This window comes from Asterias amurensis, chromosome 6, assembly GCF_032118995.1.
Source record: "Asterias amurensis chromosome 6, ASM3211899v1".
NCBI lineage: Eukaryota > Metazoa > Echinodermata > Asteroidea > Forcipulatida > Asteriidae > Asterias > Asterias amurensis.
This window is the reverse complement of record NC_092653.1, coordinates 2,760,434-2,788,359: the sequence shown is the minus strand read 5'-3', so window position 1 is coordinate 2,788,359 and position 27,926 is coordinate 2,760,434. Positions and strand designations below refer to the sequence as shown.

General features: G+C 39.2%; 1 protein-coding gene across 1 annotated transcript; it reads right to left on the bottom strand.

Moving 5' to 3' along the window:
* Positions 1–110: 110 nt before the first annotated feature.
* Positions 111–25,466, bottom strand: LOC139938585 (uncharacterized). The gene is made up of 4 exons (XM_071934167.1): positions 25,408–25,466; positions 23,080–23,226; positions 1,364–3,949; positions 111–689 (listed from the first exon to the last, which is right to left on the bottom strand). Exons 2-4 carry the CDS (start codon positions 23,180–23,182, stop codon positions 358–360), a joined length of 3,021 nt encoding a protein of 1,006 aa, XP_071790268.1. The 5' UTR covers positions 23,183–23,226; positions 25,408–25,466; the 3' UTR covers positions 111–357.
* Positions 25,467–27,926: the final 2,460 nt, after the last annotated feature.

Sequence of the window (27,926 nt, the reverse complement as noted above, 5' to 3'; positions counted from 1 at the left end):
AGTTTGTATATACTCAGCGCCTTGAGTACCTTGTTTGGTAGATACGTGCGCTATATAAGACTTCAAAATAATTATTATATCATTATTATTATTATTATTATTATTATTATTATTATTATTATTATTATTATTACCTCAAACTGAAATGATTCTCAAAATGCTTTATTACTATTGAAAGCTGCTGTACTTCCTAACCAAGGACGTTGTTATTGCCTTTAATTTTAAGAGTGACCAAACATATCCCTTTAGATCACCCGTTACTCAGCCTTCGAACATGTAATGAACTTCCTGTTCATTACTTGTAATTTTAATGATAGCTTGTCAAAAGTTACTGTGAAATTTCTTCTTGGCATTAATTTAATGTAAAGTTGTTTCTTTATAGTCGTGTGAATTATGAAGGTTTATAGGACCCTCTTCCATCTTTCCAGTAGCTAGATACATGGATGGTACTAAACCCACTTGCTTACTGGAACTTGAATACGCAATAACCCATGGAGGGCGCTGTTCAAAGTCATCACGAGACAAGTAGACAACATCCCCTCGATAAACAGACATCTCCGCTTTAGAAAGAGCATTGTGGTTATGAAGAACGCTAGCTGGGGTTGTCAACTTTGTGAGGACATGGTTGCTGCTCGTTGATTGGTTGGAATGTTTGGTAGCTGCAGCTGGTTGGTTGAGGGCCTTTGGACCTTGCGACAGAAGGAACAATAGGTCAAAGTTCATTGTGGTTATAACAAAAGAAATGTCCATGCAATAACTCCTGGATTTGGCATACCAACTCCAAACTTTGTTGATTGGTCATTTTGTTAAAGCTAGACATTTACCAGTACATGTTGAAGATACTTTGTAGCCATTTTGTATAATGAATGGCAATGATTCTCTTTGAGAGACAGTGTTGAAGTATTTGTATTTCATTCTTTTTCTTGTCGCCAACCTTTAGTGTATAGCAACACAAACCATTGACCCCATCATTCATGACTGCCCTGACTTCAGACAACCAAAGGGCGAGCATGGACTCATAGACCTCAATGAGGGCACCAAAAAGTAGCTTGAAGTTTAACCAAGTTACATATATATGAAGTCACTATAGCTTTACTTATTACAGTCTGAAGAGCACTGTTAAGAAGAGATTCTGCTTATGAGTACATTCTGAAGTCCTGAATCTCATTTCTGCTTTGTGTTTCTTTGTTTTGATTTCCTCTTATACCAACATTCCTGTTACAATGAGGTAATTTTGCCAGTTCCAGTGACCTGGTTTTAATAAGAGTCAACTGTACAAAATACATTCAGTGTTCTTCTTGGTCCAGAGTGCAAATAAAAGAAGAAGTGTATTATACACAGAGACAACCCAGCTCATTCTTACCTTGTATTCTCAATTGTTGATTCTTGTTGTGAAGCTCCTTAGTTAGATCTTCAGCTCCCACAAATCGGACGACTCGAGATGCCCCTCCCTTCTTCCTCTTCGTATCCTCGACAAGGCTACTCCTCACCGTATCTGGTCCCGTATCGGACTCATAGTCACTAGTCACCAGACTGGAACCATGCTTATCCACTCCAAAACAGCTCCCCAGAATCAAATTCTCAAGCTCTTTGGACGATTGTCTAGTCTCGTGTCCAGGCTGTCTGTTTGTGGTATATCTGGTCTCGGTTCCATGCTGTCTGCTTCTTGTGTTTGACTTGGGCTTCTGCAAGTACGCATAGGCTTCTAGTTCTCGATCAGATGAGTCTGCCGTACTGCCCTCCTGACAGCTTGTACCGGAGTCTACAGAGTTGACTGAGATGAGAGATAGAGAGACCACTGAGGCATGCCTTGTTAAGTTATTCGCTGCTGGTTTATTTTTCCTTGTATCGTTCTGTGAGAGGTCTTGAAGATTGAGATTGTCAGTTCTGTTCCTCTGTGTCACTGAGGAAGTCAACTGAGGGATGCTTTGTTCTTGAGGTTTCTCTTGTTTCAAGTTTTGCTGTTTGTGTGTTGAGGACTTGCCAAGTTTTGTTATCTTGGCAGTTGTACAGTTGTACACAAAACCTGATGAATTGGGCGAACGGTTTTGCGTCACATTAACGTTCCCACTTCCATCCAGTTTATCCCTAGACACATTTGCTGGTTTTGCTTCAATGTTGCCAGGTACTGAACAGTTTGAAACTCTTTTAGCATCCATTGAATGTTTGTTGGGAATGTTCAGTGCGTTTGGTACATCAGGGCTGACATTGTGGGCATTGGATTGTAGTGGCGAGTCTAACTTTGCCATTTTCTTGGCAGACATACCGCATTTATCCAGATTGGTTACAGAACCTCTACCAGCAGTTCCTTTAGGCTGATACAAGTTTTTAGCAGATGACGCAACTGAATCCTCCCGTGTTGAGGAAGCTAGGCTCAGTGACTTTACTTTTACGTTCTTCGATGTGTTAGTCAAGTCTGTAGGTTGTCTTTGCTCGCCATGACATTTCCGGACTACTGCTTTACCATAGTGACCATGCGGTGCTACATATTGGGGTGATATAAGACCATTGGATTCTTGTTCAATTTGGGAACGATGGTGTCTGGTGGAGCGGTTAGTCTTAGCTCCAGTTGTATTTTGGCCGTTATATCTCATCTCCTCATGTCGCTCATACGTTGGAGCATTGTCCTTTGTCGCTCTCTGCTTGTAATCACCACTTGATATTTCTCTGGTCCTGTTAAAGATTTCCTCATCAGGTGCTTGAGAGGAGACTAGTTTTTGGTTGTTATCATCGCATGAGTACATCTTGTTTTCATGAGGTTTGGTTATACAGTAGTCTTGTCTCCAGTCTCTGTTCTCCCCCGACCTCGATCGAGAGCGTCTCTCATTAAAATGCGTATTCAGCTGCCGGTTATTACCATCTTGCAAAGTTTCTCTGACTAAGATTTCCTTATCAGATGCTTGAGAGGAGACTAGATTACGGTTGTTTTCATCGCATGAGTGCATCTGGTTTTCATGAGGTTTGGTTTCATAGTAGTCTTGTCTCCAGTCTCTGTTCTCCTTAGACCTCGATCGAGATGTTCTCTCAACACAATGCGTATTCAGCTGCCGGTTTAAATTACCATCTTGCAAAGTTTCTGTGACTAAGTTCCTGTCAGTCTCGTCTGATCTCAGGATATCATCATTCTTCACGCTTGAAGTATTTGACTTAGACTTCCGCAGTCTGCTCATCCACGACGCCCTCTCGGCCCTACCCGCCTCCCATTCACGGCTCCACTCCTGTCTCCGATCGATTCTCTCCAAAGATCTCGAGCGCAATTTCCTCCTGCTGTTATTGACAGCATTCCTGAGTTTTCCTATGACCGAGTCTTCTTTGGATCTCTCGTACTCAACGCGGGCAGCAAATTGCACCTGTTTCCCCGAGGAGGATGATGATGATGATGATGATGATGATGCTCCTCTCTCGGGCATACTTCCTGATGACCTTGAGAGGCGGTCATTACCACGCCGGCATTCTCCATACGTGTAGTCAGCCCCTTTACTCATCTCCAGGTGTCTCATTTTACAGTCACTCTGAGGTGTAAATTTCTTGGTAGTGGTAGATTTACGCCTCAGTGACTGTTTCTCTTCCATCTTCAATCTGTCCATCTTTGATGGGTTTACATTACACAAATCAATATACCCCGCTGGATTCATTGCTCCGTTTTCATACATTTCTTTGGAATGACTCATTGTATTGCCTTCTTTGTCATCACTTTGTCTGTGAGATGTCTTTTTCCTAGAGGACAACACCTCACACGATCGAGACAGTCTGCGATATTTGTCAGCTTTGGCACTCCATGCTCCTGGTGTTGCCATCTCATTGGTCGTGTCAGGTTGTGATTGCTCACTGGTGTCAGTGCTGCTAGATTGAAGCGTTTCTCGTGATTGAGACCTACGTAGAACCTGGGCCTTCTGTCTGTCAAGGCTACGCCGACGGGTCTTGCAGACGGTGCAGTTGTCGGTTCGATCTGTATAATAACAAATCAAAATCATTAAATTGTTAAGTTAAGTTCTATATTTGAAGAATTCTGCCCTTAAAATAGTATACTGCTTCAGCAAATTTCTTTGCTGCGCAAAAAAAAAACTTTATGGAATTTTGGCCGATATACCCAGTTTCTGCTAAGCAAGATTCGTCTGTGCTTAGTACCTTTTTGTGCTTACAGGCTTTGGACAATTTGAACGCCCCGACTATCTAAAAAACTAAACTGTTTAAAAAAAAAAAACAGTTTACCAAAAAAAAAATCGCAGGTTTATGGAGAACACTAAATTGACCAAAAAGCGTATTTTGTAATACATGAAACTAATGATGCATCTAAAGCAAATTAATGGCAAGGTCTTTTGTTGAAACGACACCAGAACCATAATCAACCAGGCAGGGATTCAAATCCACACTTATTATTGTACACGTTTGGTAATTGTCAATGACCAGTGTTCTCACTTGGTGTATCCCATCATAAGCTTAAAATAACAAGCCTGTGAAAATTTAGGCTCAATCGGTCATCGAAGTTGCGAGAAAATGATTGACGAATTTGTGTGCTTTCAGATTGTAATAAAATACTTATAAACTAGCTAGAAGTCTTTTATTATTTTAGAGAGAAAACACCTCTTTCAGAGGGAGTCGTTTCCCACAATGTTTTATACTACCAACAGCTCTACAATGCTTTTTACCAAGTCAGTTTTTAAGTTAATATTTGTTCCGAGTAACTACCAAACGTGTACCTTCCCTTTAATATTGTTTGTACGGTAGACCCATCATTGTGAAAACACTGTTCTCCACGGGGACCATGTATGAAAAAGCAATACAACAGTCCAAAGAGAAAACAAAACATGAAAGAACAACCCCACGTACAGCAATATCACTCTGCTGCCAACGATAGAGCTTGAACACAGTGTAATGTACTTTTGAATGCTTGACCACAGTCAACAGCGCTACTTGGGAAAAACCCGTCTGGATTTTAAATAATCAATAAATTTATTGACCCTTCGGTACCGACAAAGGGAGATAAGTGCTAAATGAAATTGCCGTCTTCGAAAATACAACGCCGAAGTTGTTTGTTTTCATACTTGCTCCGTACTGTTCTATAATGTTTGATAATTACCAACATTACTGTGGGCTGAATATTGGGGATGTAGTGGTCAGGGCGCACAACGCGTCCCCAACCCGATAGTGTTGAATATTGAACAATATTGCAGGACAATGCTTAATGAGATATTAATGAGTGCGGTCTTGACTTGGCCGCACACCGGAACCACACTTATCGATCCTTAAGTAAATCTCTCGAGTCGCAAAACGGAAGTACAGAATAGACACTGATTACGATTTTCCTCATTTCCATCACGCTATTCAAATAACACATTGATCCCAAACAAACCTTACAAGGAATCAGCCCTCTTTAAAATAAACCTTATCAAACTGGGAAAAATTTGTTCATTCTTTCACGTGAGACAAAGAGATTTAAAAGATGTTTATCAGAACTTATTGTAGCGAAGTGCCGTCCGGACTAGGAAAAAAAAATCAGTGGTGAAAGAAAGCAACGTGAATCGTGATTTAACAGCATGACTTTGTGTAACAAAGGGGTATCAACTTCCTTTGAAAATCACTGGAGCTAAATTAACATGGCGGATGTCTCCTTACCATAGTTGCAATTAGGGATGGGGCTGCACGGGGCAAGATCTTCTCTTTTATTATTGTAATATTTTGTCTCATCTGTCCGACTCTGAGTCCATTAAATGCTGGTGTGACCTTGATAGTGAATTATTATTGGAGCACGTCAACAATAGAGGGCTCCTCTTGATGAAAACAAGCGAGAGCGGCCACTGACAACAGTGCTGATGCATATCCTGAGCTGCACAAACAGACAATAGCGCTTCACTAGCAATCGAGGCCAAATAATTTCATAAAGCTGTTAAGCAAGAAATACTGCTGGACACCTTTCTTTGCTTAGCAGCGAATGGATGACATTTTGGCTGGTAACCTGTTTCTGTGAAGCATTATTTTCCTGTGCTTAGCAAGTTTTTATGATTATAGAAACAAATGTTTTATGAAATTGGGACCAGGTCCCCAATTGGCAAGTGTACTGAATTCTGGCAAAATCCTTTTTCGCTAATAAAGCAAGTTTTGTTTGTGCTTACTACTATTGGGAAGTTTTTGTTTTTTGTTGGTTTGGTTGTCATGTACCCAGGGCCCAAGTTCATAGCACAAACACTAGTAGCTATAGGCGCAACAAATTTAGGCTTTAGAGTAAGAATACCAGCCAAAATACCATATCACTAACTTGCATCATTTCTGACTGGTATCCTGCAAACGTTGTGATCAGCACACAACTTGAGCGCAAAATTGTCCGCTTAAACAGCTCATGAAATTGGGCACAGATGGAAGCATATTCGATGCTTATTTATTTTGTTTAATGCATGAGCAGCTCTACATGAAATCGGGCACTCCATGAAAAAGAACAGGCCGCGGTCTTAAATGCGTTCTGTGTTTATTACACTTGTCACACTCTTGCCAAATTGTGCCAGTTATAGACGTCCCATAGGAATGGTCTTTTAAAGTGACCTAATTTCTTAGAGAGCCTATTGTTACAGTCGGAGCAAAAATAGAGAAGTCCTTCTTCAAGGTTTATAAAAACACTTTACTCGAGGGGAATATTGTTTGATTGAAATTGGTTGTGAAGGGTAAACCATATTGTCGGTTGTTTTGCTCTTGTGGTGTGTAATTCTGAATTACACGAAGCGTGAAATGGGAACAGATCATAAAAGAGACGGTGATTGATTTGAAAAAATGAACCAGCCAGTGAATTAAAGTGGGGCTTCAAGGCAAATTGAGTTTTGTGATGCACCATTGTCCATTGACAATGAGTCCTTATGCAAATTGGGGGGGGGGGGGGGGGTAAATGCATGTCTAGTCTATAGGCCTACGTCACTTAAAATGATATATTTGATTTTCGTACAATTTTGGAAATTTTAAATAAGACCATCATGGGTCTTGCATCAGATCCATCACTGGTCATTGTCAATGATGTAGTACTAGTTTGATCTCTGTTTCAAATTGAACCAAATAAAAATGCCACATTTTATGATGCAGAAAACAATAGTGCCAACCGCTTAATCGGCAGCATTTTACCTTGTTATTATTTCCTAAGTCATTGGACTAATCAAACATAATCCCGCAGGGAACTGCGGTTGAAATAACGGGTAATTATAGTCGAGCGGGAGTCAATTTAAAGGTATCGTACGATTCGTAGCATAGCTTGAAAACAGTCACAGACAATTGCGTCTTGCGCGATCAACGGATACTGACACAACAAACTTGTGAAACTTTGAGCTGAAAAGCAAGTGTAAAGTTTTTATTTTATTTTAACCTTTCGATTATTTTAATCCAGTATACAAAAAATATGGGTACCATAAGAACAATTTGTGACCCACTCTGTGAAAATGAGTCACATGTCGCCCAAAAAAATGTAAAAAAATAAAAAAATAAAATGAATACAAATATTTAGTGATCATACTTATGTCTAATTTGTATCCTTTTGCACACAATGGTAGTTTAAAATATCATTTTACTTGTAATTCGTTTTTCACAAAAAATGGTGTAGTGGCTAATTTCAAACGGGAGTAACGCAGCAACGCGATACACCCACCCATGGAAGCTTAGACACATACCAAAATAAAATTACTGCTGCTGATGTGTTCTTTCCAGCCATGCATATAACTCAATTCCTGAAATTGCCTACATCTGACTCATTTTCACAGAGCGGGTCACATTTTTGTTTTAGATATCGCCTTCTCAGATTCAAATTTTGAGGCATATTACTTCAAAGTGAAATGTTTCTTAAAACGCTGTTTTATACTCTGCACAGGCTTCAAACCAACTGTGATTTTGAATTTCAAATAATTTTAAGAGTGATTAATGACCTTCCATCTGCTCCTTACAAAATTAAAAAGAGATTTACACAATGGTTGTACCCGCAAGTTTACTATTTAATTATAGTTTCTTCATCAACGACCTTCTTTTAAATCAATTGTGTGCGTCCGTACAAAATAATGGTAAACCATGCACAATTTTCAGAGTTGTATAAACTCGTTGCCCCTAATTTGTGTTATACCAACTGAATTCAACTGTTTCTCTTTTATTAATTTTTTCAGATAATTTTTTTTTCGATAAATTAAATTCAAGGGGAAATAGTCAACAGAGAAAAGTACCAACTTCACATAGCACAGGAAGCTTTCATACTAAAATCAAACAATGATGTTTTTTATCCGCTTACTAATCCCGAAATAGTAAATCATCCATTGTCCTTTAAAAGACAGTGGACACTATTGGTAATTGTCCAAGACTAGCCCTTACAGTTGGTGTATCTCAACGTATACATGAAATAACTAACCTGTGAAAATTTGAGCTCAATCGGTCATCGAACTTGTGAGATAATAATGAAAGATAAAAAAACCTGTCACACGAAGTAGTGTGCGTTTAGATGGTTGATTTCGAGACATCAAGTTCTATTAATCTGAGGTCTCGAAATCAAATTCGTGGAAAATTCTTCTTTCTCGAAATCTATGCCATATCAGAGGGAGCTGTTTCTCACAATGTTTTATACCATCAACCTCTCCCCATTACTCGTCACCAAGAAAGGTTTTATGCTAATAATTATTTTGAGTAATTACCAATCGTGTCCACTGCCTTTAATGCGTGTTTGGTATATGTTTTCTGATAGAGTTTTCTCGGATATATCCAAATTTCAGACGGAAATGTTTCACAGAAATTGTTTTGTTATAATGACCTTCATTTTCTCTCTGACTAAAAATTAACAATGTTAGGTATCCTTATCAATCACAGTGTATAACACCTTTAAAGGCAATTTGTGTCCTCAAGGAAGACTCACCCGACAGACAATAACGCACAGTTAAATTTGGGGGATCACAACATAATTATGTCTTCTTACATATAGCCACTTTACTTCGAAGTAGAATGTTTCTCAAAATGCTTTTTATCGCCGAAAGCTGCTGTAGGCTTCAAACCGAAAGTTTATATTGCCATTTCAAAATGCTTTATACAATGGAAAACTGCTGTAGACTTCTAACCAAACGTGTGTATTTCAATTAATTTTAAGTGTGATTACCAACCGTACACATCACCTTTAAACGCGCCAATTGTGTCCGGCGAGTCACAGGTGTAGCATAGATGCCACCCATCTCGTGTTACACGGAAGACGCTTCATCCGTTATTCAAGATGAAATTGGATTCAGACGGGTTGATGGACAAAACACTGTTGTGATAAAGTAATTTGCCTTTGTTCAAGAAACATCAAATTAAAGCACGATGAATGAAAGGCATATTAGTTTTCATCTCAATGGGTAAAGCCTGTCTTAATTTAAATTGCTCCAACTCTAGCGGGAATTCTATCAGTAACGCCCCTAATTACTGGCTAAAGTGCTAGGCTTACTTGCGGAGAAAAAGGTTGATCCATGATATACATTTATATTAGAGGTTGTACAGGATTTGTGTGGATAAAAACATTATCGTTTAATTGTTAGTCCGAAAGCTTTGCTAATTATGAAGTTTTTAACTGCTCATGTGATATGTGTTCCTCTGAAATGAAGTCACATATTCGAGAAAACTGTATTTAGAAAACCCAACTGAATTCAGTTGATTGAGGACAAGGTGTTACGACTCTAAAAAATGTGCATGGTTTTGCAATATTTTCTCCTTACCGCACACAATGAATTAAGCCCCAAAATTTTACAGGTCTATATTTATATGGTTTGTCATTCCATGTATAAAGGTATTCACACAAAACATTGCCAGCTCTACCAATCTCGTAACCATTTACTCGCGGAATGACAAAGCACTACTGAAATACCTTCACCATTGTCACTATATTGCCCATGATGGAGCTAGCAACGCAGTTCTACAGCACTGGGCTGCCAACTGGCCGTCTAATTCTGGACAGAAAAAAAAAATGTTTATTTGAAAAATAAATTTGTATATATAGGGCCGTCCTCCCTTCGCTGATGGTAATTATTAAACACATGACAGCTGTTTGTTAAAGCTACAAGATTGATGTTGCTGCCGTTGGTTGGAAATGACTTTGAACGTCGTATAAATCAACGTCCCCATTACTAAAGCTCAATAGTAACAATGTGTTGTATGGAACTTGCATTTGCGCCAAATTCAGGATTAGTTTAGGCAGCGGGTGGAAGAATTACAAGATCGGTTTGTAAGAAAACATTACTGTTTATACAGGCTGGCTTTGTTCATCAATACGGACGTTGGTCCAAGAATCATTGATGATAAAGCGGGTGATCTTCGGTTCTAGGGTGGGGTGCGTGAGGGAAGACTTTACCCGTGGATGGATTGATTGAATTAATCTAGGTTTCAAGGTTGCACGGGGCTGGTCCAAGCACAGAACGCAGTTGATGAGCTTTGTTCTTTTTGATCGTAGCTTATAAGCCAATCTCATCATGCATGATGTTTTATTGCCAATTTTACGGATTCCCAAGTTGTAATTCAATCATTCAAGTACAATAATGTCGGTGTTAGATGAGTCTTTTTGCCAAACGCTTTTAGTTTCATGCAACTTTTTGCTCAACATTTAGTGTAGTCTTTAGTTTATAATTAACCAGGAATGGGTTCAGTAATGCGCACCGCACAACGTTAATGCAAACAATACCGGGTCAGAATCGACCTGGATCCAGGTTCTGAGGGGACTGACCCATTTGAGGATCAATATGACCCCCGGAGTCTGTGTCAAACTGACCCAGAAATTTGTCAACCTTACCCATAATCCAAGGATTTGTGTGACCGATTTTACAAACCTCTTGGGGATTCGATTTTTGCGTCAGTGATATACCGTGACTCACTGTATAGGGCGGGGAGAATAGAGGCTTGAGCACCACACCCTTTCTCCCAAGGTCCTATTTGCTATTGGGTTAATAATTTTGCATTGAACTTGAGCATCGATCCAGTGGAAGGAATTTCTATTTTTTTTCTCGGCACTTCAAAGGCATTGCGGGGATACTAAATTATTATACGCCTGAGAAAAATCTGGACGATTGTGAACGCTAACAAAATAAAATTGAGAGAACGAATGGATGAGCTTTTACCGAATTCGAATAAGATTATTCTTATCTCATCACCATTATAGGATTGTCTTTGAAAATAAAGCGAATACCGCGCAACAAAAAGTCAGTGTGGTTTTTATACACACAAGTTTTGCTTGCTATTTATCTGCGATCGGATTTGGCAGAGTGTCCGCTATAGGCGATAGGCAACCGATGTAATCCTACACCATGGTACCCAAGGTCACTTTGCCGGCCTTTGACGCTCTTTCCATCACAACGCCTCCACCACTATCCATCGAACAAGCTCAATCCACGCCTCCAACAAACCGCAACAAAATAATAAATGCAGTGAGAATTAAATCAATATACAAAATTGGCAAACTGACTTGGATTTATTGGTTGTCAAAGTGTCACCTCGCCTCGGTATCCAAAGCTTGTTTCACCGACCCTAAAATGGTGCGCGGTACAATTCTGAGACGGGTATGAGGCCTATAATACGTTTTATGAAAAGTAGGCCTTACATTTATTTTTAAACAATAATAAAACACAAGCGAAACTCACTGGGTACATTTTGACGCAGTGCAGTCTTCGCAAAATTCGTCAACTCACAATTTATCAGATTTCTCGAGTTCGCCTACAGAGTTGAAGATGAAACCCTACATACAAGTAGTAATTACATCAAATTGCTCGCTAGCTGAGCTATTGAAACTATTAGATTGCATTCCCCTCTACCTCCATTCGTCCCCTCTCTTTATTTAAAATGTAATTTAGTGACCGCCCATTGCGACGGTCCGAGTATTTAGGCGTTGGCTCTCTCGTACCTAAATGAGATTGGTTGTTGTGGCGCAATGTAGCTATGTAACACTGATTAACCGATACCCAAAATACAACATGATTTGGAAAATTTAATTAGTGCTTGATGCACAATGCATCATGAGTCATACAGAAAGTATGATCAGCTTTTGGGATGGGCGGGAAAGGTTAAGAACACAAGTTTGAAATAATGCATGAAAGTTTTCATGCAAAAGACTTTTATCATGCTGCCTCCATCTTGGTCATGCTCCGTGTATCGAATAACAACAATGATAGCTAACAATAACGTTGCTAAAAGAATACCAGACTATTTTGTTCTTTGGTTTCATTGATATCAATGGGAGAAATTCAAGATGGCTGCACCATCATAATATCTCATACGATACCACAACATTGTTTGATCATCTAACGATAGAGCGCGAAATAACACAAATTTGATATAATATTCATGCTGCGCATTGCAACTCCAGGGGTCCATGTTTGTTTGCACTGACAAAAGAAACAACATCCACGTGGTTGTCGCTGTTTGACACCATGGGTGATACAAGCAGACAAAAGAGGGCTCAATATTTTTAGCAATTTACATAACTACGAATGAATGATCATTTCTGTATAAAGAGAGATGGAACTTGAAATAAAAATGTACTCTCAGCGTGTGGTCTAGCGGCGGGACATGCAGCCCAGTGGGTTCGAGAAGTGTCCTCAGCCGGCCTTGGCTGGTTATGTTGGATGGAGGAACTAAGATTAGAATGAAAAGCAAGGAATTTAATAACAGCTGTACGATATTTCAGAATACACAAAGGAAACACGGGACATGGGATCTCTTGGTGTAAGTATTGAGGGAAGCACAACGAACACACACACACAAACAACCTTGAAATACATAAAGCAAATAATCGGTGATGTTACGCAATGCGTTCGCGTGCAGATAATAATGGATATTTTGTTTTCTTTTTTTTTAAATGTTACTACAGATTTCCCCCTTTACAGTTGACATAAAATCAGAATAGAAAATTGTGGTGGGGGATTAAAAGATTATAAAAGGTGCAATAAACTTTGACCTAAGCTTTTTTGATATTTTGTTCATTGTTTTACAAGTGATATATTCGGCTTAATTGAGGCACATGACGATTCTTTGGGCAAAATAATTTCTAACTGTACCTGAAGCTTTGCGTGTTTACGTTATAGACCTTTATCACACTGTCACCATCTTGGTCATGTTCCCTGTTTCCCTATAGTAATGAGTGCTAACCATTTGACAAAGCATCTTGATCTTGAGTCTGATTAATTAAAACCGTGACTCAAATCTATAACTCGCACACGGACCACACCCTGTCATAATGGTTAATGGTGAACTGTAAGCCAGGTCCATGAAATTGGACCCATATCATTGACCACTCCTAAGTCCCAAGTCTTTAACTTTCACCTCAATCAAAATATTCAAAGTATAGAATTCCTGGCCCCTCAAATACCGCTTTAATCTCAGGTTAAAGGCACTGGGAATTATTGGTAATTACTTAAACAAATAAAAACTTAATTGGTAAAGAGCAATGGAGAGCTGTTGATAGTGTAAAACATTGAGAGAAATGGCTCCCTCTGAAGTAACGTAGTTTTTGAGAAAGGGGTAATTTCTTACTCAAATATTAAAAGGCTTCGGTGAGAGTACTGGTCTTTGACGATTACAAAGTGCCCAGTGCCTTTAAACTACGAGACCATTAATGCCGGACCGCCAGCTACTTTTGTAATTAGAAGAGTACTGATACAACAGTCGGGAAGGATCAAAGAGTGGAGCGCTAGTACTCCGGATTTAGATTGTTGATTCATAACAAACATTAGAGACGAATGGACCTGTGTGTTTGTGACGTTAAGATAAACACAAAATGTTGAGCAGTTGTAGAGCGGCGATGCACTTGTTTGCAAGTCTAATCAATGGATGACGTCGCTGATGATTTACAGTGTACTAATGAAAAATTGCTGCCAAGAGGCGAGTGAGTCCAATTAAAAATGGCTGCTCAATGCCCGTTTATTGAAATCTCTTAATGGGGGGGGGGGGGGTATACATTTGGCAATTACTCCAAAAATATATTATCATAACAACTTAGGTCTACTTGGTAAGAAGCAATGCAGCTGTTGATAATAATATAGCATTTTGAGAAACAGTTCCCCTTTAAGAAAGTTGGCTTCCAGGCAGAGAGGTTCAAAAACACCTCGATCTGAGAAAAATGTTTGCATGAATTGTTTCTCAGATTGTGAATTCAAAGTATATAATTTAATCCTGCGTGGTCATTGCTTCAGATGTTCGGGAACACTCTCAAAAATTTTTCATATTCTACATTTCAAATAGTAGATAAGGCCTGACTATATTGTAGCTTCGTCCATCGTCCAACTGGAACCAACGTGCATAGTTTATAGAACAGTATGTCATGGCACTTTCTACCGTACCCAGAGTCATAATGGGTACGGTGATTACAACTTCGTACACCAAGGATAGCAACACGAATGATTTAAGTTGCTTTTTAAACAAACAGTCTACATAGTGCATTTTTTCTTTTACCAATCTGGCAATAATAATGTGAAAACCCGTACTATACGTCTTGAACCATGCAAGAAAGAGAAAAACCGAAGTCAATATGGTGACAATAACCTCAGTCGAAAATCCACGATTTTGTTCTTAAAAATCCGAAATTCAAAGTCCTTGAAAAATGCAACATGTTCAGCCTTTACAGCCGCTCACTTTACACCTGCCGCTCCCAATAAAAGCCACTTTACATTTATCTCGATTAATAAAACTACTCAGCGAACAAAAGATCTCAATGAGGAATTACATTTTCTCTCCTTTTTTTACAAACTTATCCTTGAAAAGTGTGTGGTGTGTGGATGAATGGCCCACGGAATTTCATTTTAAGCTCTTTGGGATGATAAAGAAGTGCTTTGTTGTAGTTTTATCTGATTTAATTAAACACCCGAGTGTGTTGCTTTTTATCCTTGGGGCATAATGTAAAACTGCCGTTATTGCCCATTCAACAAGTTTATCCTTGGAAGGCTGGTGAAGTGAATGGTTAAAGGCAGTGGACACTATTGGTAATTACTCAAAATAATTATTAGCACAAAACCTCGCTTGGTAACGAGTAATGGGGAGAGGTTGGTAGTATAAAAACATTGTGAGAAACGGCTCCCTCTGACGTAATGTAGTTTTGAAGAGAGAAGTAATTTTTCACGAATTTGATTTCGAGACCTCAGATTTAGAGTTTGAGGTCTCGAAATCAAGCATCGGAATTTGTGCGACAATGGTGTTTTTTTCTTTCATTGTTATCTCACAACTTCGACGACCGATTGAGCTCAAATTTTCACAGGTTTGTTGTTTTATGCATGGGTTGAGATACACCAACTGTGAAGGCTAGTCCTTGACAATTACCAATAGTGTCCAGTGTCTTTAAATGCATTACGTGTATATGTAGACATCCAGTGCATGATTGGTAGAGTAGATTGTGATCATGTGTTGTGTGATCAACCAAAAGTTTGGCTTTATCCGTTTTGTAAGTCAGGAGAAAATAGTGGAAAAACAAGCACAATTTTCAGCATGTGAACACATTGTCCTTATTGTTGGTTGAAACTGAAATCAGCTTTCGCGTTTTGTTTTAGATTTTTGTGGGTTTACAGCTTTCTCGAGTATGGCTTCATTTCAGAGAGAAATATTTCACAGAAAAAAGGGTTATATAGTGTGAACTTCATAATCAGTAAGCAATTCTGCTGTTTATCTTTACCAAATCCCCTAATCGCCGCCTACACCTGCCACCTCTCGGACCCCAGTTCGAATCACACCGGGCGCGATTTTGTTTTCTCCCAAACGACATTGCAATATGTTTTCCCCCCTGCCGCTGTGATTGGCCTTTTCCGTCAGATTACGTCATCATAAAATTGGCCTGCTCTTTCACCAAATCATTGCAATGTCGTTTTGGGGGAAACAAATTTGCCACCGGGGCACTTCAAACGTAGATTGGGTTTCGGTCCACGTCCACCTGACTGCGTGGGTTTTCCATGCAATCATAATCTGCCAATTTCCTCCCACATCTAAAACTGAAACTTCCTTCCTTGTCTTCTCTCCATTGAATTATTTGGCTCTAAGTATATCGATTGATTTTGCTTTTCTGAGAGTCCTTGGCTTCACAACCATGGATAAATGAAATGAAATAAAACAACATGAATACCTGGCACTGATGTCGTTTATACACCAGATTAGAGACCACTGGATAACCTATAACCCATATTACACGGTAATTCACCCTAATCGCCTATTTTGACGCACCGACGTGTAAAGTTGGCGAATTAATCGCAAGATTGAGCCCTTTGTACAATTCTCCCCACGTTCCTTTGTGCAATCCCTACTGGTCTTTACTTCCCCATCCGGTATTTAGCGTTTCGTGGCGTTTATATAATGTAATGGCCAACCACAATTTGCGCAGTATTGGTTTAATTTAGTGGTGCACCACAACGTCGTAAACAAAACTGCTCATTTGTATAAAAATAAATTAAAAAAATCCAAAATGTCTAATTTTTGTCTAACAATAACAACTTTTTAAGGTGAACTATAGGGGAAATTTAGTGCAATGTTTAGTGTAATTTGTCCAGACATTTAATGAGACTATAACCGTGTATTTTTGTGGAAGAACAACTTCCCGAGAAAGCATGAAAACCAATGAAAAACATCTTACAAACAGAAAACTGTGAAAACAGGTCAAAAAGACACATTTTTATTATTAGTGGTGTTGTACCGAAAGTGTTAGATCATTATCGATTGGTATTAAAATGCTCAAAAATATTGACTATAACTAAACTTGGTGAGAAGTATTGCAGCTGTTGATAGTATATTCTGATTTTTGAGAAATTATTTCCCTGAAGAAACAATGGTTTGGACAGTTTCACCAAATTATTTTAAATCTGAGAAATTATTCACGCAAGAAATTAATTACTGACCATCAGAACTGGGTGAGAAGTATTGCAGCTGTTGGTTGAGTATAAACTAGTTTGAAAGGATCCCCCACGAAGAAATAGGGTTTGGATAATTTTTACCAAGTAACATTTGAATCTGCGAAACATTCATGCATGAATTCTGGATTCTGGAGTTGCTGCCCTTTTAATCTTGCAGCCTCACAAATAAAACCTGGATGGATCATCAATCATATCATTCTTGTGAAAATATCATTACAGATTTCTCATCAAGATAGATACTAGCCTGTTCAGTTGAAACTTTTACAAGAATTGTTTTTATTGCGTCTTTCTTTATATTTTTTGAGAAAATAAATTGAGTTGTAAACTGCTCACAGCCAAAGGACCTATATGGTATAAAAGCACAAAAGGGGTTAATGGTCTGACGTTTCAACCCTAGCATGCAAAGCCTTTCTCAAAAAGATAATAATTATAATATTTTCTACAAATCGGCATTATGTTGACAAACACCAATCTACGAAAGGTACCAAGGGATCCTATAAGGCAACGAACTCAACACAGCAGAGCGGAGGCTATGTACAGACAGTGTAGTTCTGGGCAACTTGGAGGCGGCAACCAAACACACTGCATCCATAAGGAACAATTTGGAGTTTAGTTTTCGGACAATCTTCCAATCCCTTGAAAAGTATGTTGAAATTAAACTGAAATGTGAATTATGCCTGTTGTTAGAGATTGCTTGGAACTGGTTGCATGTAATTTGCCTCCTGGACATGGCCCGTGTAAAACCACAAGCCACACAGCACTCCATACATCAGCATCTCTGAACAATAACATCTATCACTAAATCATACACAGAATAGAAACTCCTCCTGGCAAATTTGAAGTTTTCTGACCACGGGCGGCATCATTTATATTTTTACGGTAGAAAAACGATAGTCAACGGAGTCAACAAAATAGATTCAAAGGGCATGCAAAAATAAGTCCCGGAAATAAAGGTGCCACAACCGGAAGGTTAAAAGCCGATCACTGAGGAGGCCCACCCCCTCGGGACCCTCCTTAACCCACAGTTCAACATTTTGATGGAAAAACAGTTGTTGGTATATATTAAATAGAAGCTTAATTTTTCTGCATCGTGATTTTAATCCCAAACCGTCATGGACATAAATGGGTCAATTTCAGTATGGTATTATTATACCTTCCAAATCATTGACCCCGTGTATCAACGTTTATACAAGCTTGCTATCTTGAGAGTCAAATTGCACGTAATAATATACTATAGTGCCACCACCTTGGCCATGTTCCCTTCATCCAACAACGGGAATGGATGCACATATTCATTGCACAAAAAGGAACCCGACTATTTTTCCTTACAGCCTCTGTTATGAATTGCAGGTGATTTGCAAAATCAGTAAATAATGTGATTCAGTAACTAGACGACAATAATAGACATAGTCGTTGTGAAAAAGCTGTAGCACTTTGAGCGCTCTCAATATGGACACAAAGTATAAGGAACTTTTTGTGAGTTGCTGTGTGATACAGCATTCCTCGATAGGTAATAGGCCGATTGGGTTTACCTTTTTTACGTACTTCAGCAAATTCCATCATTCCGAAGATGTCAAAAGGTTAAGAAGCTCGGAAGTGATCCTGTCGTGGTCTTATGCCTCAGGCGAAACACTCAGTAGTAATAATAGGGACACAGGTCGACTAATGACCGTCTTGAAAGTGATCTGGAGATATCAGTCATTGCGCCTTGGGGGAAAGACTAGTCTGAGAAAAGCCGCTTGGTTTTTGGTTTGTAAACAAGGTGGGAATGGGATCTATAAAGAGTCATTTGTCTAACAACCGATCATGAAAGTGCATGCATTACATACCTAACGAAAGGTGAAACTTGCGTGAAGTTGGTTGTGGGAACAATGCATATGGATTACAAATAAAATATTCATGATAGTTATGCTATGGAGGTAGAATGCATACAATAGCTTTTGTTGATATTATACGTTCATCAGAATTATGACCATCTTGCATTTAAGAATCATACCTAACTGATTTCGCGTAATTTAAAATGTGTCTCTTTCTAAAGGTAATATTGGGTGGCCCTTTGCTGCAATTGAATAGGCCTATATTGAGATGCCGTTTGGTTGAAAATATTAATTATTGTTCAAAATTAATGACGGGCATGTGCTTAGTTTTCAAAACCTTTGTTGATAAACGTTTATATCCACGTCTTAAAATTCCACTGTTTTGATTTAGCTCTTTGTTTAAACTACCGTGATATTATTGCAGACATTTGTAATAATTTAAAGTTTCCATCGGCCTTGTCTCTTCCAAAAATCCCTCTCCCTTTCTTGACCCCAATTACGGGGAAACTCACGGGTCACCGTATCCAAACACACCGCTTTGTAGAAGGCGGTATCCGATATACACAGAACGATCTATCCCTGTGGATGATTTACACGTAGTTTACACTAAAAAGGAAAAAACATCTCCACTGTCATAGTTCGGAACTCATTGCGGCGGGATTAGTTCGGAGTTGAAGGGCGGCATTTTACAAACAGTCGGAAAAAGCCGGTGTCGGTTTGCTAGAAAAACACTTACTCATGGGAGATGAAAGATTGAGCCCCTCCCCCCCCCCTTCAAAACCCATTGCCGAAATCAAGAGGGGGTCATTGTCGAATCCTGGCCCATCACTCTTAATGGTAAAACAGTCATGTTTTAAGGCGAATTGAAATCTATAACAAAAAATAATATTGCTCCACAATGCAATGCATCAAAACTTAAAAGCAGGGTACACATTTTTGTCAAAGACCAGTGTCACCACTTGGTGTATCCAATAACGTGCCTTTGTAAGTGCAAAAACAAACATGTGAAAAAGTTGAGCTCAATTGGTCATCGAAGCTGCAATATGATAATGACATAACAACACCCTTTGTAGCGTGTGTTTTCATCAGATGACTGAGAAAAGCTTCATGTCTGAAGCCTTTTTCAGATTCAAATAGTTTGGTGTATTACCTCTTTCTCTAAAATTGCAGTACTTCAATGGAGTCGTTTCCAATGTTTTTTCATCAACAGCTCCCCAGCGCTCTTTTGCAACGTTTTTATGACTATTAACTTGTACAGTACCAAAAGTATACGCTCACCCACCACTCCCCTCATTTAAAGACAGTGGACACTATTAGTAATTGTCAAAGACCAGTCTTCTCTCTATAGGTGTATATCAACATATGCACAAAATAATAAATAATGAAAATTTGAGCTCGATTGGTCGTCGGAGTTGCGAGATAAATATGAAAGAAAAAACACCATTGTCAGTCGGATTATGTTGTGTGCTTTCAGATGCTTGATTTCGAGACCTCAAATTCTAAACTTGAGGTCTCCAAATCAAATTCGTGGGAAAATCACTTCTTTCTCTAAAACTACGTCACTTCAGAGGGAGCCGTTTCTCACAATGTTTTATACTATCAACCTCTCCCCATTACTCGCTACCAAATGAGGTTTTATGAGGATAATTATTTTGAGTAATTACCAATAGTGTCCACTGCCTTTAAGCAAAACTGTGGTCCTGGATAGTGCTCCCCCCCCCATACACACGAAATGGCAATACATTGGGTGGCCCCTCAAGCAAGTTCCATTTAAACAGAGGGATGGTTAAGGCACTGTACACTATTGGTAATTACTCACAATAATTAATTGTTGGCACAAAAACTTATTTGGTAACGAGTAATGGGGAGAGCTGTTGACAACATTGTAAGAAACGGCTCCCTCTCAAAGTAACGTAGTTTTTGAGGAAGAGGTCATTTCTCACTAAAGTATTAAAAGTCTCAGGCCTGAAGCCTGTTTAGACATCTGAAGGCACATAAACTTGTGCAACGAGGGTGTTTTTTCTCTCATTATTCTCTTGCAAATTCGATGACAAACTGAGCCCAATTTTCACAGATTTGTTATTGTATGCGACCTATACTGGTCTTTGACAGTTATCAAAACGGCCGACGCCTTTAAAATCTTCACAATGAGGGAATGGGAAACTTGTCAAAATCACAATAACGACATCGACACTCAGACGGAATCCCCAGCCCAACCCCACCTCAAAAACCTGCACAAACATCGAGGCAGGAGCAAACAGTGAAATAAATCCCTCTCCCTGCTGATTGATTATAGGGATTATCAAGGTCATGACTCCAGCACACACACATAACGGTTTTCTCGAGAAAATAAATCCTAACAAAGATTTTAGGAGATTTGTGGGGTAAGGCAGGCAGCTGTGGTTTGTGTGAGAGACTGTAGACAGTTGAAGATAGATGATGCTGGGTTATGGTTTATGGTTGAGTTGTGGAAAGATGGCTGTGACGGGACAGACAATTATTGTAATCTCAAAACTCCACGTCAAACTGTGTTTGATGTTTCAATCGTAAAGGCACTGCGTTTGGTAATTACTCAAGAAAATATATAAGCATACAGGCTTACTTGGTATTTGGCAACGGAGAGCTTTTGATAGAAACAACTTCCTCTGAAGTAATGCAGGTTGTTTTTTTTTTAGGAAGAGGTAATTTCTCACTAAAATTATTGTGATCTCAAATATTTTATACCTATAATACATTTGAGCATAAAAACTTAATTGGTAACGAGCATCGGAGAGCTGTTGATACAACGTTGCGAGAAACAGCTCCTTCTGAAGTAACGTAGTTTTTGAGAAAAAGGTAATTCCTCAATAACATATTTAAACCTGTGAAAGACTTCAGGCCTGATGCATTTCTCAGGCATCTGGAAGCGCACAAATGTGTGCAGCAATGTTATTTTTATCTTTCACTATTCTCTCGCAACTTCGATGACCAGTTTAGCCCAAAGTTTCACAGGTTAGTTATTGTATGCACACTGTTGGGATACACGCAAAGTGAGAAATACTGGTCTTATTGTCTGCATGTTGGGATACAGCAAGTGAGGATACAAGCATGGACAATCACCAAACGTGTCCAGAGCACTTTTACGCTATATGGCAGATTATGACAAATTAAAACGTGTCTTTATAAACAATGTAAGAAAGACTCAACTGGAGTGTGCTTTTATTTCTTGTTACGGGTCACAAAAGCACCAAGGATGGCCTATAAAAAATGAGCAGTGGGTGGGATGGTTGTGCGGCCGCGTCCTCTGCTGGGTGTAAAAGTATGGGTTAAACTGTTCAAACACGGTTCATTTAGCGTTCATTGTACATGGGTATATGGGTTCAATCGACTGAAATTGCCCTCATGGTTTAGTAGGGTTTGACAAGCTTGATCCTACTTTTTTTTCTGGGTCTGGGTTATGATGTTTTTGTTTATCATGCATGAATGACCTTCTGTTTGGTGGTCGAGACAGACAATGACACCGTGGGGGTAAGCGAAGACCCCCCCTCCTACCCGGGTTAAACATCCCGGTCTGCAGATCCCGAACCCGTGGGAAGAGTCGAGAGGGTTCACCGTACTTCAAAGGTCATGAAATATGATTTAAATGCGGAACAGTTACCCCCTATGCTAAAAGCAACCTTGACTGTTTGGTCACTTGTAAATACTAAAAGGAACATTTAAGAAGATGTCATTCATCTAAAAACAAGTTATAAACCTTCAAAAGTTTGTTTGACTATGTATTATGTTTTACTATACTCCGAAGCCAGTCGGTGTAGGGCAAACCTTAACTATAGTCTCGGTTTTGGTTATAATTTCTCATAAAAATCGTTGTAAATAAGAAGATAAATAAAATATTCAAATCAATGTCCCAAAGGGTACTCTTCGGTCTTTCAAGCAGGAGGTGCTGTTTAGCAATGATGTCATTTAATGTGCATCTCTTCTAATTCCTTGGCCTACCCCTTTTATACATTTCCTAATGACTGTTTCAAGCAGGCTGTGTTTTTGAAATCTGCTGTTTATGTTCACTTTGTGGTCAAACCAAGCAAGCTGAGTTTGTGTATTGTGTGCCCTCAAATTGATTATCCGTGGTTCAAAAAACCCGCGCTTTTTACCGTCAAGAGACCGTCACAACCAAGTGACATTTGCATCAGAGTTCCAAAAGTGTCCAATGTCTGAACAGATTCAATAAACTCACTCGTACCACCCTCAGTTCACTCCAGAGCAAAGTTCATCTTAGGTTCACTAGGTTAAAGTCATAAGTAAAAGTCATATGCCCACAGCAAATATTTGCACATCGGTTTAAATATTTTGTTGAGAAGTCGCGCGCGAGGGATAATTCTGTCAATATTTGTATTCATATTTTAATCTCACCCTAACTCCATAACAACTCCATTACTCACCCTTTGGTCTTGCGCGGTCGGTAACTGGTCCCCTGAGTGTGGCATCTTGACTGGTAGAATAACTGGGGACCAACTCGCCCCGTTTGTTCACAAACTTGAACATGGTTGCTACGTCACTGTCTTGAGGATTGTGTCTCTATTATTAAACTGCAAATCAAAATGAAAATAGCTCAGGTATTACGTAAATCGTTGCAAAGCCTGTTGGTATACACCCAATCTATAATTATAGACATGTAATCCGTTTTACAACCCATGTCATGGTTGTGATGAAAACGAGGTTGTGACGAGAATAAGGGCAGTGTGTATTGTGGTCATTACTCTACGTACAAGTTAATGACCGTCATAATTTTCTTTGCAACGAGCACAGGGGAATATTGATATTATAAATCATTCAATATAACTGAGTATATTTGAAGTACAGAATAAGGACATTTTCACACTTTATCCGAGGAAAGGCTTCGGTCACAAAGCCTTACTCAGTCATAAAGCCTTCCTCAGGCACAGCACGCATGCTAGAACAAGGGTGCAACATACATGCAACAAGGGTGTTTTTCAACACCTTTATTTTCTTGATACTTCTAAGACAAACTTAGCCCACATTTCCACACTATTTGTTTTGTATATAACAATTTCAAAGTACACCCTGCCTTTATATACCATTGTACATTGTATACCAATTATGTAGGCCACATCGTCAATGCCTTTTTTTTCACAGACTCTTCTTACCGGCCTGCAGGTTTACCCAAAGTACAAGGAACTTTTGTAGACCCCGTAGTTTTATTACCAATAAATGACAATACACTTTTCACACCTCGACTTCCAGTTGTATTTTTATAACTCTGTGGCAAACTATATACAGTGTGAGTGTATTATCTGACCCGACATGAGCTTCCGACCCTATAGCAAAGACTTGCTGAGAACGGGTAGTCTTAAACATTTATGCTGAGTTTGAACTCTCACCCATATGCACTTATAGAAAGTTTTTTTTTATTAGCATGTCATCTCCCTTAAAGGCACTGGACACCATTGGTAAATGTCAAAGACCAGTATCTCACTTGGTGTATCACAACATAATATGCACAAAATAACAAACCTGTGAAAAGACTTAATTGGTCATCGAGTTTGCGAAAGAATATTGAAAGAAAAAACACCCTTGTTGCACATATTTGTGTGATTTCACTTTCAGATGCCTAATAAAAGGCTTCAGGCCTGAAGTATTTTAATAGTCGAGTGAGAAATTACCTCTTTTTCAAAAACTATGGCACTTCAGAGGGAGATCTTTTTCACAATGTTTCAAACCATCAACAGCTCGCCAGTTTGTTCGTTAAGTTTAGATGCTTACAATTTTTTTGAGCAATTACCAATAGTGTCCAGTGACTTTAAGTAGTTACTATTATTTATAAGTATGACTTTAGGAGCATGCCTTTTCTCTAAATACCCAAACCCCTCCTGCCTGGGAAGAAGTGTCAAACTTCTTGCAGAACGACATGCTGGCGACGATGCGGTCAGAAGGGGGCACTTCTTGGTTTATCGGTTGAACTCACAATCTCGCACCCGGCATGAACTGCAGTTCAATAATGGTTCAACCCACTAACTCAAAGCTTCTAGTGAATCACTATTATGTCAGAGCAGTGCGGTACAGCAATTTATTATGAAAGCATTCGTAATTCTTGCGTAACTGACAACATATCATGTATGGTGATTAATGTTTCCTGTTAATTATTTGTGTTTACACTTTGTTAAGCATATTTTTATACACTTTCTTGTAAACGGCTTTTTACATCTTCACAGGCATGCGCAACTGATATCTAACAGTACAGTCATTCAGCCGAGTTGTCTAGTCTATCACCCACGCCCATCAATTAACCAAAATGTTCTTAGTGCATATTACAGAGAATCAGAAGTCTTTGTGAAGGTTTATATTGCATCAATTAGCAGTAGTAACACCATGCGTATACGTGTTAAAGACACTTCTCCAGAAAATTCAAAGGTCGTGGGTTCGAATCCCACCGAGTAACATGCCTGTGCCTTCACAGAGTATGCAGTGCTAACACTGTCACCCATTGGTGTATATGGGTAAAACCAAAATTAATGATTCTTGATCGCCGATGCAAATTGCCATCTAGTAGGTCTATAGCCTGTACTACTGTGTTGTTGTTCTTAAGAACTTGCATTGCCAACAACTGCAGCCACGGAGTATGATAAATTCCAAGACAAGTTCTCAAGAAAAAAAACATACACAGCAAAGTAGTTACCGCAAACTGAATATACATCTCAAGCCCCAAAGCAAGGGTACTATTGTTTAAAACCATGTTGGAAATAACTTACCTGTTTCACAAACTGAGTTTTGTATCTATAGTCGCATAAAGAAACCCTGTCCGTCCAGCACTGTTCCAAGGCCGGTCAATGACACGGAATACATGGATATCCTACAGCATCAAATGATGAAGGAACATTTTCTTAGTTCCACTGATGATATCGCAGGAATTGAACACGCTCATTGTTAATTTCTCACTAGTATTGGTTTCATACCATTAAACATGTACATGTACTACATGTGCACCACACACCACACACGGTACGGCGTACGGTTGCTCGCTTGGTATGCAAAACCCACCCAGTCAGTGGAAAAGAATTGACCAATCAAGAGAGGCAACATGATCTGACGTCATGACAATCATCCACTCACAATGCGTGTAGTTGCGTGTAGTTGGACGTGAAGCCACGCCCACTCGCGTGTCGATGGACAAAAGTGATCCATGCAGCGAAGGTCAAAGCATACGACAAGAGCAAATAACGGGAACTAAGTTTTGAATAATGATGTGATTAGACTTGTAATAATCCCATTAGTTTATTGACAAGTTCTGATATTTTTTTCCGGCTAGACACTATGAATGCTGGCATCAGCGAAAATATAGAATAAACCGCGTGAAACTGACTGATTCTCAGTCATCGACATACTATTCAGTCAGACCATTTATCTTGCTTGAGTATTAAAAAGAGATCTTTTCAGCCTTTGAGAAAGACTCTGCCAGGGTCGAAACGTCAGGCAAAAATTTTGGCGATTTGGTTTGTAAGCAGTTTGCAACAGCAAACTATAAAAATTTCTCATAAAGTTATATTAAAAGATATAAAAACACAGCAATATGAATCAATTTTTTCTCCGTAGTTGGGCATAGTCAGCAAAAAATAATAAAAAACATTACATTTTAATATTAAAGGTTTTATATAGCAGACACACTATGAACAAGGTGCGTGAACAAACACAGCATGGCAGGTTTCTGAACTATTTTGAATTTATGGGACTAATATGATAGCACCTTACATGGGTTTACTAGCTGCTGCTGATGCGCAAGCAGCTCTCACTGCCAGGAACACCAGGCAAACTCTTGGCTATGAAATAAGTGTAAAAAACTGGGTTTATTTCTGTTTACACTACATCTGTGCCCAGAATTCTTGGTGTGGTTTGGCTTAGGGATAAATACTTTCCAGGAACTTTGGAGAAAGTCTTGCTAATAATATTTGAATAAAACATCTACAACTGACCATTACAAAACACAATCTCCCATTTCCGTGTTTCATATAATGTTTATCCTTCCCGGAAAGTTAACTCAATCATAGATCAGTTCACTCAAGCGTAACACACCAACAAAAGAAAGCTTTGTTTGGCAGGATTAAGTTTGACTTACTGCCCCTTCAAGGACACGTCCCACGTATGTTAAATACAATAGTTCCTAAAAGAGGATTAGTAAAATCACAGTCAAGCTTAACATATTATTAGCAGTACTGTGCTAATTTGGTTAACTGGAGGTCAAAAACAACGCACTTTCTACCTTTCATTAAACCTTGGCGCTTACAGCGAAATGTAAAGATAGATCTTTTACAAAAATTGTTCTAGTGAGAGATCGCCTAACACCACAAGGCCCGACGGCCATTTCAAGGTGGATGTTACACCATGATGATATGTGGTATCGACCCAAAATCAACTGCCAACAAGGGCACACTGCCACCAGCCACTGGGGCTGAAACGTGGTACCACCTTCAGTCCGTAAGGAGGCGCGGGCGTCATGGTTTTAAGTGCTAGCTAGCTCAAGGGCACAGGTGTCATGTCTGGGATTAGAACCCACACTCCACAGTTCGTGTCCTGTGAACTAGACTATATTGTTCAATAACTCATTTGGGTTGTGTTGGCTCAGCATCCGAAAGTCAGCACGCAAACAAGCGTAGTAAAGGAAATACCTGCCACAGCACCACTGATCGAAGAAAACAAAACCCGCTTTCCACCAGAAAACAACTCAAAAATCAATCGCTTCTTCAGCAACTTTTAAAAACCCTTCTCAATCTCTCATCAGCTATGCCGTGATGCGAGGCGCAGGTGCCCACAACGCTTCGCGTTAATCACGCTACGATTGGTCTTCTCTGCACCGTACAATTATTTTAGTTCACACAAACATCAAAGTGAAGCTGTTTTGTTTGTGGAGAGCATTTTAATTCAGTTTAACCGTAATGTGATGGAGCTGTCTGGGTGCATTTAGGATGTTGGTATTATACACACGAGAATGTAGAGTAGGGGGGCAATGTCCTGGTAGGTTTAGAATCGCAAACTCGAAAGCATTTTGCAAAAGGATTAAAACGTCAGGATTTGAAACTTAGCATTGTGAAAGTGTAATTAGGTGAGGTTTGCATTAACACCATGTGTAATCTCTTTTGTGTAGTGAGTTTTCTGAAAAGAAGTGGTTGGCAACTCAAAGTTTCGATCAGTATGCTCCGCTCTTCAGCTGGAAATGAACAAAACATTAATTTTGTTAGATTTTTAGTGTGAAAGCTTTTCTGATTATGATTGAGGT

Excerpts from the sequence above, each read along its gene's own strand:
- LOC139938585 (XM_071934167.1), bottom strand. The coding sequence starts at position 23,182 with ATGTTCAAGTTTGTGAACAAACGGGGCGAGTTGGTCCCCAGTTATTCT. Across the intron at positions 3,950-23,079 it reads CGACCGCGCAAGACCAAAGG|ATCGAACCGACAACTGCACC; the intron begins GTGAGTAATGGA and ends GTTATTATACAG. Across the intron at positions 690-1,363 it reads TCAACAATTGAGAATACAAG|GTCCAAAGGCCCTCAACCAA; the intron begins GTAAGAATGAGC and ends TTCTGTCGCAAG.